The sequence below is a fragment of the Coenobita brevimanus genome, chromosome 3, assembly GCF_032717465.1.
Source record: "Coenobita brevimanus isolate Jiangsu-jjx chromosome 3, ASM3271746v2, whole genome shotgun sequence".
NCBI lineage: Eukaryota > Metazoa > Arthropoda > Malacostraca > Decapoda > Coenobitidae > Coenobita > Coenobita brevimanus.
The window spans coordinates 21,296,874-21,309,373 of NC_136956.1; the positions used below are offsets into that span (position 1 = coordinate 21,296,874).

A 12,500-nucleotide genomic window follows, 5' to 3' on the forward strand; every position below is an offset into this window, starting at 1 on the left:
CACGTGCACGCTGACTGGCTCTGTGGGGGGGTAGGCTGCATCAGAGAATAATAATAATAATAATAACAACAGTAATAATAATAATAATAATAATAGTAAATAATAATAATAATAATAATAAATAATAGTAATAGTATTAATAATAACAATCCATCCATCCATCACCCAATCCTACGTTGCCCCATGAGATGCGTAGGAGCCCGGGGCTAGGAAAGTTGGTCCTGACATTTAAGATGAGTGACCAGCCTCACTCATCCCTGACTGGCATTACATGAGCAATAAACCCCAACCACCCCTTGGATATAAACCTTCACCGGCTCAATCCGATTGGAGCGCCCTAATTACCCACTAAACCACCAGGCGCCATAATTTGGTTATATGGTTACCACCCAGCGTAGTAAATGGTTTCCTGGTGTACAGGAAACCATTTAGCTTGTCACTCATTGTAGAGTTACCCACAGGCAGAAGGAAGAGGAAAGAATGAAGGAAAGAAAGACAGAAGAGGGAGTGTAAAGTTACCCACAGGCAGAAGGAAGAGGAAAGAATGAAGGAAAGAAAGACAGAAGAGGGAGTGTAAAGTCACCCACAGGCAGAAGGAAGAGGAAAGAATGAAGGAAAGAAAGACAGAAGAGGGAGTGTAAAGTTACCCACAGGCAGAAGGAAGAGGAAAGAATGAAGGAAAGAAAGACAGAAGAGGGAGTGTAAAGTTACCCACAGGCAGAAGGAAGAGGAAAGAATGAAGGAAAGAAAGACAGAAGAGGTAGTGTAAAGTTACCCACAGGCAGAAGGAAGAGGAAAGAATGAAGGAAAGAAAGACAGAAGAGGGAGTGTAAAGTCACCCACAGGCAGAAGGAAGAGGAAAGAATGAAGGAAAGAAAGACACAAGAAGAAGAAGGATAGGAAGAAGTAAGAGAGGAGAGGGCAGGCTCCTGAGAGCAGCACTATATCGAGTGAGTGGATGGTGAGCGCCCCCACCTACCACTATGATAACAGTAATAATGATGATAATAATAATAATAATAATAATAATAATAATAATAATAATAATCCACTACACCCTACCTACACTACTCTACATTACACCCTATCCTTCCCTGTTTTCCTCCTCTACCCTACCCTACACCCTCCCTACACTCCATACACCCTCCCTACACTCCCCTACACCCTCCCTACACTCCTCTACACCCTCCTTACACTTCCCTACACCCTACCTACACTCCATACACCCTCCCTACACTCCATACACCCTCCCTACACTCCATACACCCTCCCTACACTCCATACACCCTCCCTACACTCCCCTACACCCTACCTACACTCCATACACCCTACCAACACTCCATACACCCTCCCTACACTCCATACACCCTCCCTATACTCCCCTACACCCTACCTACACTCCATACACCCTACCAACACTCCATACACCCTCCCTACACTCCATACACCCTCCCTATACTCCATACACCCTCCGTACATTCCATACACCCTCCCTACACCCTGCCCTACCCTGTTTTCCTCCTCTACCTTACATTACACCCTCCCTACACTCCCCTACACCCTCCCTACTCCATACACCCTCCCTACTCCATACACCCTCCCTACACTCCATACACCCTCCCTACACTCCATACACCCTACCAACACTCCATACACCCTCCCTACACTCCATACACCCTACCAACACTCCATACACCCTACCAACACTCCATACACCCTACCAACACTCCATACACCCTACCAACACTCCATACACCCTACCAACACTCCATACACCCTCCCTACACTCCATACACCCTACCAACACTCCATACACCCTCCCTACACTCCATACACCCTCCCTACACTCCATACACCCTACCAACACTCCATACACCCTCCCTACACTCCATACACCCTCCCTACAGTCCATACACCCTCCCTACACTCCATACACCCTACCAACACTCCATACACCCTCCCTACACTCCATACAACCTCCCTACACTCCATACACCCTACTTACACTCCATACACCCTCCCTACACTCCTCTACACCCTCCCTACACTCCATACACCCTCCCTACACTCCATACACCCTCCCTACACTCCATACACCCTCCCTACACTCCATACACCCTCCCTACACTCCATACACCCTCCCTACACTCCATACACCCTCCGTACATTCCATACACCCTCCCTACACTCCCCTACACCCTGTCCTACCCTGTTTTCCTCCTCTACCTTACATTACACCCTCCCTACACTCCATACACCCTACCTACACTCCATACACCCTCCCTACACTCCATACACCCTCCCTACACTCCATACACCCTCCCTACACTCCATACACCCTCCCTACACTCCATACACCCTCCCTACACTCCATACACCCTCCCTACACTCCATACACCCTACCTACACTCCATACACCCTACCTACACTCCCTACACCCTACCTACACTCCATACACCCTACCTACACTCCATACACCCTACCTACACTCCCTACACCCTCCCAACATTCCATACACCCTCCCTACACTCCCCTACACCCTCCCTACACTCCATACACCCTCCCTACACTCCATACACCCTACCTACACTCCCCTACACCCTGTCCTACCCTGTTTTGCTCCTCTACCTTACATTACACCCTCCCTACACTCCATACACCCTACCTACACTCCATACACCCTACCTACACTCCATACACCCTCCCTACACTCCATACACCCTACCTACACTCCATACACCCTACCTACATTCCATACACCCTCCCAACACTCCATACACCCTCCCTACACTCCCCTACACCCTACCTAAACTCCATACACCCTACCAACACTCCATACACCCTCCCTACACTCCATACACCCTACCTACACTCCATACACCCTCCCTACACTCCATACACCCTCCCTATACTCCATACACCCTCCCTACACTCCATACACCCTCCCTACACTCCATACACCCTACCTACACTCCATACACCCTACCTACATTCCATACACCCTCCCTACACCCTCCCAACACTCCATACACCCTCCCTACACTCCCCTACACCCTCCCTACACTCCATACACCCTACCAACACTCCATACACCCTCCCTACACTCCATACACCCTACCTACACTCCATACACCCTACCTACACTCCATACACCCTCCCTACACTCCATACACCCTCCCTACACTCCATACACCCTCCCTACACTCCCATACACCCTGTCCTACCCTGTTTTCCTCCTCTACCTTACATTACACCCTCCCTACACTCCATACACCCTTCCTACACTCCATACACCCTACCTACACTCCATACACCCTACCTACACTCCCCTACACCCTCCCTACACTCCCCTACACCCTCCCTACACTCCATACACCCTACCTACACTCCATACACCCTCCCTACACCCTACCCGTGACTCTCAGTGTGGCGTCGACCGTCTCGTGTCCGACGCTGTTGTTGACGAAGCACATGTAGCGGCCTTGATCCCCCACCATGACGCCCGTGATCACCAGCAGCCCGCCCACCTGACTGTGCCGCCCAGACCCGCCCACCACACCCGCCGCACCGCCCTCACCCAGACGCACCCACCTGCAAGGGAAAAGAATCGTCATTATTATTATTATTGTCATTATTTTCATCATTATCATCACTATCATAATTATCAGTGTCATCATCATCATCATCATCATCATCACCATCATCATCACCATCACTATCATCATCATCATCATCATAATCACCATCACTATCATCATCATCATCATCATAATCAACATCACTATCATCATCATCACCATCATCATCATCACCATCATCATCACCATCATCATCATCATCATCATCACCATCATCATCACCATCACCATCATTATGACTCAATAATAAGTGACCCCCATACAAAAATAGATAGATATACACAGAGACAGATAGATAAATAGATAGATAAACAGGCAGACAGATAGATAGACACAGATAGAGATAGATAGATAGACAGACAGAGAGATAGATGAGATGGTTCTGACAGACAAAATAATATAGACAGACAGACGCATGAATAGATAGATAGATAGACAGGCTGATAGATGAAATAGATAGACAGATAGATGAACAAAGAGACAGAGGCTGACAGACAGATGAGATGGTATTCTGAAATATATATACACCAATAAAACTCAATCAAACACACACAGACGCATACATAGATAAAACACAGACACGCAGATAGATAGACAGATAGACAAGCTGATAGACTGAGAGGGTAGGTACCGGTATGTGGGCGTGGGGTGGCTCTGGGCGGCACAAGGCAGTACCGCCCACCCTCCCGCCCGCACCGTAACCGTCACTCGCTTGTCCACACTCAAACGCGGCGCTACATTACCGTGCGGCTCTGGAAGTAAGTAAATAAACAACTAAATAATAATAATAATAATAATAATGATGATGAAGAGGGAAGTAAAATCAAAAGCATTATTATTATTATTATTATTATTATCATTATTACCCTTATCTTCAAATTACCCTACCCTACCCTGCCCTACCCTACTCTACCTTGCCCTGCCCTACCCTAAGCTACCCTGCTCTACCTTACCCTGCCCTGCCCTACCCTACCCTACCTTACCCTACTCTACCCTACCCTGCCCTGCCCAACCCTACCCTACCACAGCAAAATGCAACCTACCTCATTTCTACCCTACCTTCCCTCTCTCTCTCTCTCTCTCTACCTGTACCCATAACCTCTCTCTCTCTCTCTCTCTACCTGTACCCATAACCTCTCTCTCTCTCTCTCTCTCTACCTGTACCCATAACCTCTCTCTCTCTCTCTCTCTACCTGTACCCATAACCTTCTCTCTCTCTCTACCTGTACCCATAACCTTCTCTCTCTCTCTACCTGTCACCATAACCTTCTCTCTCTCTCTCTCTACCTGTCACCATAACCTTCTCTCTCTCTCTCTCTACCTGTACCCATAACCTTCTCTCTCTCTCTACCTGTACCCATAACCTCTCTCTCTCTCTACCTGTACCCATAACCTCTCTCTCTCTCTCTCTCTACCTGTACCCATAACCTTCTCTCTCTCTACCTGTAACCATAACCTTCTCTCTCTCTACCTGTAACCATAACCTTCTCTCTCTCTACCTGTAACCATAACCTTCTCTCTCTCTACCTGTAACCATAACCTCTCTCTCTCTCTCTGTCACCATAACCTCTCTCTCTCTCTCTCTCTCTACCTGTCACCATAACCTCTCTCTCTCTCTCTCTCTCTCTACCTGTCACCATAACCTCTCTCTCTCTCTCTCTCTACCTGTCACCATAACCTCTCTCTCTCTCTCTCTCTCTACCTGTACCCATAACCTTCTCTCTCTCTCTACCTGTACCCATAACCTCTCTCTCTCTCTACCTGTACCCATAACCTCTCTCTCTCTCTACCTGTACCCATAACCTCTCTCTCTCTCTCTACCTGTAATCATAACCTTTCTCTCTCTCTACCTGTAACCATACTCTCTCTCTCTCTCTCTACCTGTCACCATAACCTCTCTCTCTCTCTCTGTCACCATAACCTCTCTCTCTCTCTCTCTACCTGTCACCATAACCTCTCTCTCTCTCTCTCTCTCTCTCTACCTGTCACCATAACCTCTCTCTCTCTCTCTCTCTACCTGTCACCATAACCTCTCTCTCTCTCTCTCTCTACCTGTCACCATAACCTCTCTCTCTCTCTCTCTCTCTCTACCTGTCACCATAACCTTGCCAGCTGAGGACAAGGTGAGGGCGCCGGTGAGGGTGTGGTTGGTGCGGCAGCGGTAGGACGGGTAGCCATCACTGGGGTCCGTTTGGTAGATGTGAAGCGAGCCGTCTCCCAATATCATGTACTTCCCGCCCGTCCGACCTGGTAAGTAGGGCGTAAGTAGGTCCGGATTAATTGTAAGTACACCCTAACCCCGCCTGTGTAAGTAGGAAAAACGGTTAGTAGATATTTGAATTATTTGAGTTCGTTTGGAGGATGTGAAGGAACCCGAGAGAGAGAGAGAGAGAGAGAGAGAGAGAGAAAGGCTCTCCTCTCTTTCTCTCTCTTTATTTTGCTCTTTACTTCCTTATTGTCACTTTAGTCTCTCTCTCTCTCTCTTCCCCCTATTCTATTTTCATATATATTCTCCTTACTCTCTCTCTCTCTCTCTCTCCCTCTCTCTCTACCTCTTGAAGATTTCCCTGCCCCAGTTTCTTCCTAGCCAGCCTCTCTCTCTCTCTCCCCCCTCCCTCCCTCCCTCTTTTGTATCTCTTTCACTCACAACTCCCTCCCTCCCCTCCTCTCTCTCCCTCCCCCTCTCTCTCTCACAACTCCCTCCCTCCCTCCAGCTCTCTCTCTCTCTCTCTCTCTCTCACAACTCCCTCCCTCACTTCCTCCCTCCTCCCCCCTCTCTCTCAACTCCCTCCCTCCAGCTCTCTTTCTTTCTCTCTCTCTCTCTCTAGTAACGTGTACATAACCTCACATACACAGTACCTCCCTGTATGGTTCGTAAGACTTTTTGAGGCACGACTTGTCCCTGTACTTCTTCCCCCCCTCCTCTCTCTCTCTCTCTCTCTCTCACGTCGCATACAACGTGACTTCCCTCCTCTCTCTCTCTCTCTCCTCTCCAGGGAAAATTTTTAAAGAAACATTACATAAGAGAGAGAGAGAGAGAGAGAGAGAGAGTTGTATTTATGATGATACTGCAGTTAATACACACACAAAATCATACACACACACACACACACGAGAGAGAGAGAGAGAGTGGAAATTATGATCACACACACACACACAAACATACACACACACATACAGAGAGAGAGAGATTGTGGAAATTACAAGACACGCACACACACACGAACATACATACATACACACACACACACAAAACTCCTCCTCTTCTTCCCTCCCCCTCCCCCCCTCTCTCTCTCGACAAGGAGGTATTCAGTACTATGAGAGAATGTATACAGGGCACTCTCTCTCTCTCTCTCTCTCTCTCTCTCTCTCTCTCTCTCTCACACACACTCTCTCTCTCTCTCTCTCTCTCTCTCTCTCTCACTGTCACACACACACATACATAGATAACACTCACATTTTCTCTCTCTCTTTCTCTCTTACACACACACACACACACACATTCCCTCTCTCTCGAACACACACACACACATACACAGATAACACTCGCATTTTCTCTTACACACACACACACACACACATTCTCTCTCTCTCTCTCTCTCTCTCTGGCCGTTTTCTCTCCATATCTCTCCTTCCCTCCAATTCCCCTTATCTCTCTCTCCTCCTCCTCCTCTCCTACTTCTCTCTCTCTCTCTCTCACATTATTCCTCTCTTTCTCTCCACAGCCTTCCTTCTTTCCTTCATTTTTTCTCTCCCTTCCCTCCTTCTCTCTTTCTCCCTCTCTTCGCTCACCCTTTCCTTCCCTCATTCCTTCTCCATTTTCCCTCCTTTCCACCTCTCTGCCCTCCTTCCCTCCACTTCCCATCCTCTCTCTCCCTCCCTTTCCTTCCTCTTCCCATCCTCTCTCTCCCTCCCTTTCCTTCCTCTTCCCATCCTCTCTCTCCTTCCCTTCCCTTCCCTCGTTCCCTCTCCCTTTCTTCCTTCCTCCCCTTCCCTCCCTCCCTGCCCTACTCACCACTCTCCAGGCCAGGCTGTATGACGTAGGTGTCGTCTTGTACCCAGGCAACCACCTTGACGAACTCCTGCACGTAGGTAGGGATGCGACACCTGACACGGGAAAAACACATTACTTGAGTGACCCTTAAACCTACCCGTAAAACAAAGAAAATGGGACCTACACTAAGAAAATGGGACCTACACTACAGAAAATGGGATCTACACTACAGAAAATGGGATCTACTCTACACAAAATGGGGCCTACACACACCCTACACCCTCCACACAGCAAAGAAAATGGGGAGTACACCCTGCAAAATACACTCCTAGACACTCTCCACTATACACTAGAAGGGATGCAACACCTGACATGGGGAAGGCATTTTACTTGAGTGACCCCTAAACCTACCCGTAAAACAAAGAAAATGGGACCTACACTACAGAAAATGGGACCTACACACACCCTACACCCTCCACACAGCAAAGAAAATGGGGCCTACACCCTGCAAAATACACTCTTGGACCTACACCCTGCAAAATACACTCCTAGACACTCTCCACTATACACTATAAGGGATGCGACACCTGACATGGGGAAGGCATTTTACTTGAGTGACCCCTAAACCTACCCGTAAAACAAAGAAAATGGGACCTACACTACAGAATATGGGACCTACACCCCCACTACACTCTTGGACTTAAACCCTGCACTACACACTTCAAAAATCCAAGTAATAATAATAATAATAATAATAATAGTAATAATAATAATAATAATAATGGTAATAATGACAATAATAGTAATAATAATAATAATAATAATAATAATACCGGTAATAATAATAATAATAATAATAATAATAATAATAATAATAATAATAATAGTAATAATAATAATAATAATAATACCGGTAATAATAGTAATAATAATAATAATAATAATAATAATAATAATAATAATAATACCGGTAATAATAGTAATAATAATAATAATAAGTATAATAATAATAATAATAATAATAATAATAATACAAGAGAACAATTTTGGATCCGTAACTCACGAAAACATATAGAAAGTGGAGAGTACTTTTGTATCTATATAGACTTTAATAATAATAATAATAATAATAATAACAGTAGCTAATAATAATAATAAAAATGACAACAGTAGTAGTAGTAGTAGTAATAATAATAATAATAATAATAATAATAATAAAAATGACAATAATAATAATAATAATAATAATAAAAATGACAATAATAATAATAATAATAATAATAATAATCAATACTACTACTATTACTGAGAGAGAGAGAGAGAGAGAGAGAGAGAGAGAGAGAGAGGGGGGGGGGCCTCACCTGAGTACCGCTGTATTGCCACTAATCACATATTCATCGTACACTTGTACCTCATAGTCCTGCCTCACCACTGAAAGAAAATTAAAGATAGCTCACTTTCTCACTCACATAATTAAAGATAGCTCACTTTCTCACTCACATAATTAGAGATAGGTCACTTTCTCACTCAAAATTATATATATAACTCACACTCGCACTCACAAAATTAAAGATAGTTCACTTTCTCACTCACAAAATTAAAGATAGCTCACTTTCTCACTCACATAATTAGAGATAGGTCACTTTCTCACTCACATAATTAGAGATAGGTCACTTTCTCACTCACATAATTAGAGATAGGTCACTTTCTCACTCACATAATTAGAGATAGGTCACTTTCTCACTCACATAATTAGAGATAGCTCACTTTCTCACTCACATAATTAGAGATAGCTCACTTTCTCACACATAATTAGAGATAGGTCACTTTCTCACTCTCATAATTAGAGATAGGTCACTTTCTCACTTACAAAATTAAAGATAGCTCACTTTCTCACTCACAAAATTAAAGATAGCTCACTTTCTCACTCACATAATTAGAGATAGGTCACTTTCTCACTCACATAATTAGAGATAGGTCACTTTCTCACTCACATAATTAGAGATAGGTCACTTTCTCACTCAAAATTAGAGATAGTTCACTTTCTCACTCTCATAATTAGAGATAGGTCACTTTCTCACTCACATAATTAGAGATAGGTCACTTTCTCACTCACATAATTAGAGATAGCTCACTTTCTCACTCACATAATTAGAGATAGTTCACTTTCTCACTCACATAATTAGAGATAGCTCACTTTCTCACTCACATAATTAGAGATAGGTCACTTTCTCACTCACATAATTAGAGATAGGTCACTTTCTCACTCACATAATTAGAGATAGGTCACTTACTCATTCGCTTAGGAAAAGGTGTTAGGGAGCTTTATGCAGAGTATGGTGATATTGGAAGGATTTATGTAACAGAAGAGGACAGTAAGGTGTAATAAGCAAAATAAATCGCTTAGGAAAACGTGTTAGGGAGCTTTATGCAGAGTATGGTGATATTGGAAGGATTTATGTAACACAGAAGAGGACAGTAAGGTGTAATAAGCAAAATAAATCGCTTAGGAAAAGGTGTTAGGGAGCTTTATGCAGAGTATGGCGATATTGGAAGGATTTATGTAACACGAAGGAGAGTAAGGTGTAATAAACAAAATAAATCGCTTAGGAAAAGGTGTTAGGGAGCTTCGTTAACTGACGTGAGTACATGCCAGTGTGTGTGTGTGTGTGTGTGTGTGTGTGTGTGTGTATGTATGTATGTATATGTATGTGTGTGTATGTATGTATGTATATGTATGTGTGTGTGTGTGTGTATGTATGTGTTCGAATGTTTTTGCGTGTACATATGTGTATGTATGTACAGTATGTGTGTATTTATGTACGGTATGTATGTATGTGTGTATGTATGTGTATGCATGTATGTATGTATTTATGTATATGTATGCATTTATGTGTATGTACGTGTGTGTATATGTACGTATGTATGTGTATGTGTATCTAACAAGTAAAAAAAAATACAATGTTGCAATACAGAATAAACCACTACGGTACGGGTGTTAGGGGTGACCAGCGTACCTGCCCTGACGGTAACGGTACGCGACACGATGCGGCCGACGGGGGAGGAGGCGAGGCAGCGGTACGGGGCGGCGTGGACATCCTGCCGGTACTGTCGGGGGGTGAATGGCCGAAAGAGCAGTGTACCGTTGTGTAGCGCCTCCCGTACCCCCACCACAGTGGTAGCAGCCACAAGACCCGCCTCACCCACCACCCATGACACCTGTGACAGAGTGAGAGAGAGTTAGAGATAGTGAGAGAGTTAGAGAGTGAGAGAGAGAGGGTGAAAGGTAGAGAGAGCAGTGTACCGTTGTGTAGCGCCTGCCGTACCCCCACCACCACTGTACCTGCCTCACCCACCACCCTAGACACCTGGGAGAGAGAGAGAGAGAGAGAGAGAGAGAGAGAGAGATAGAATTTTCCACTGCGCAAGGCACACAAAGTTGGGTATATGAGATAGATAGATAGATAGATAGATAGATAGATAGATAGAGACATAAAAAGACATACACACACATACATACACACGCCGGCATACACGCACACACAAAGGTAACATACATACATACATATAGATACATACATAAATATACACATACATAAAGATACATATATACGCACACATAAATACATACATACATACAGATACATACATATATCTACACATACATACATACGTACATACACATACTGTACATACACATAAGCGTGCATACACACACATACACACAGAGGTACACGCATGCATATATACATACATACACGCACACGTAAACGTACACACATACACGTACACACACGCACACACACTAATTAAGGGAGCGAACGTCGTAATTACTAAGAAGAATTGTATCGAGAGAGAGAGAGAGAGAGAGAGAGAGAGAGAGAGAGAGACAGAGATAGAGAGAGAGAATTAACTACGTATATATTTCAAGTCTACCAAGGAACATAGATAGATAGACAGATAGATAGATAGATAGAGAGACAGACAGACAGACAGATAGACAGATAGATAGATAGATAGAGAAAGACAGACAGACAGACAGAGGGTGTGTACGTAGTGGAGGGAAGCGAGACACACAGATAGATAGAAAAATGGGCGTAGACAGATAGATAGACACCTAGACAGACAGATAGATAGATAAATAGATAGACAGCGGGTGTGCACGTACAGTGGGTGGGGGCGTGCCGTGTGCCGTGCAGTGGAGCGCCCCGCCCGTCGTGTTGAGGAAGGAGAGAGAAGTGGGCGGCTCTACCAGGAACTGTGGACCCTCTTGCACGCCCGCACGCCCACCACCTGCAAAGATTATTATTATTATTATTATTATTATTATTATTATTGGTGCTACTACTACTGCTGCTCCTACTACTACTACTACTACTACTACTATTATTATTATTATTATTGGTGCTACTACTACTGTTAATATTTTTGCGACTACTACTACTGTAAGTGTTATTATTATTATTATTATTATTATTATTGTGGTAGCTGCTATTATTATTACTGCTACTACTATTACTACAACTACTACTACAATTACTACTACTGCAACTACTACCACCACCACCACCATTTATCATTATTATTATTATTATTATTATTATTACTATCATCATGATCATCAACTTACTAAAATAACATCACTAAAGGAAGGAAGGAAGGAAGGAAGGAAGGAAGGAAAGAAGGAAGGAAGGAAGGAAGGAAAGAAGGAAGGAAGGAAGGAAGGAAAGAAGGAAGGAAGGAAGGAAGGAAGGAAGGAAGGAAAGAAGGAAGGAAGGAAGGAAGGAAAGAAGGAAGGAAAGAAGGAAGGAAGGAAGGAAGGAAGGAAGGAAGGAAGGAAAGAAGGAAGGAAGGAAGGAAGGTAGGAA

The 12,500-nt window shown here is 44.2% G+C and overlaps 1 protein-coding gene across 1 annotated transcript in view; it reads right to left on the minus strand.

Annotated features, from left to right (window-relative positions):
- The window catches only part of Dscam4 (Down syndrome cell adhesion molecule 4), a gene marked incomplete at its 5' end in the record, with an annotated part of 70,840 nt that overhangs the window by 55,211 nt on the left and 3,129 nt on the right, over positions 1–12,500 (minus strand). Inside the window, 8 exons of the mRNA XM_080267787.1 lie at positions 1–20; positions 3,413–3,591; positions 4,270–4,390; positions 5,730–5,885; positions 7,657–7,745; positions 8,994–9,063; positions 10,650–10,851; positions 11,801–11,928. The exon at positions 1–20 is cut by the window's left edge and continues 122 nt beyond it. Of these exons, the coding sequence (XP_080123913.1) occupies positions 1–20; positions 3,413–3,591; positions 4,270–4,390; positions 5,730–5,885; positions 7,657–7,745; positions 8,994–9,063; positions 10,650–10,851; positions 11,801–11,928 (965 nt within the window). The remainder of the gene's footprint in view (positions 21–3,412; positions 3,592–4,269; positions 4,391–5,729; positions 5,886–7,656; positions 7,746–8,993; positions 9,064–10,649; positions 10,852–11,800; positions 11,929–12,500) is intronic.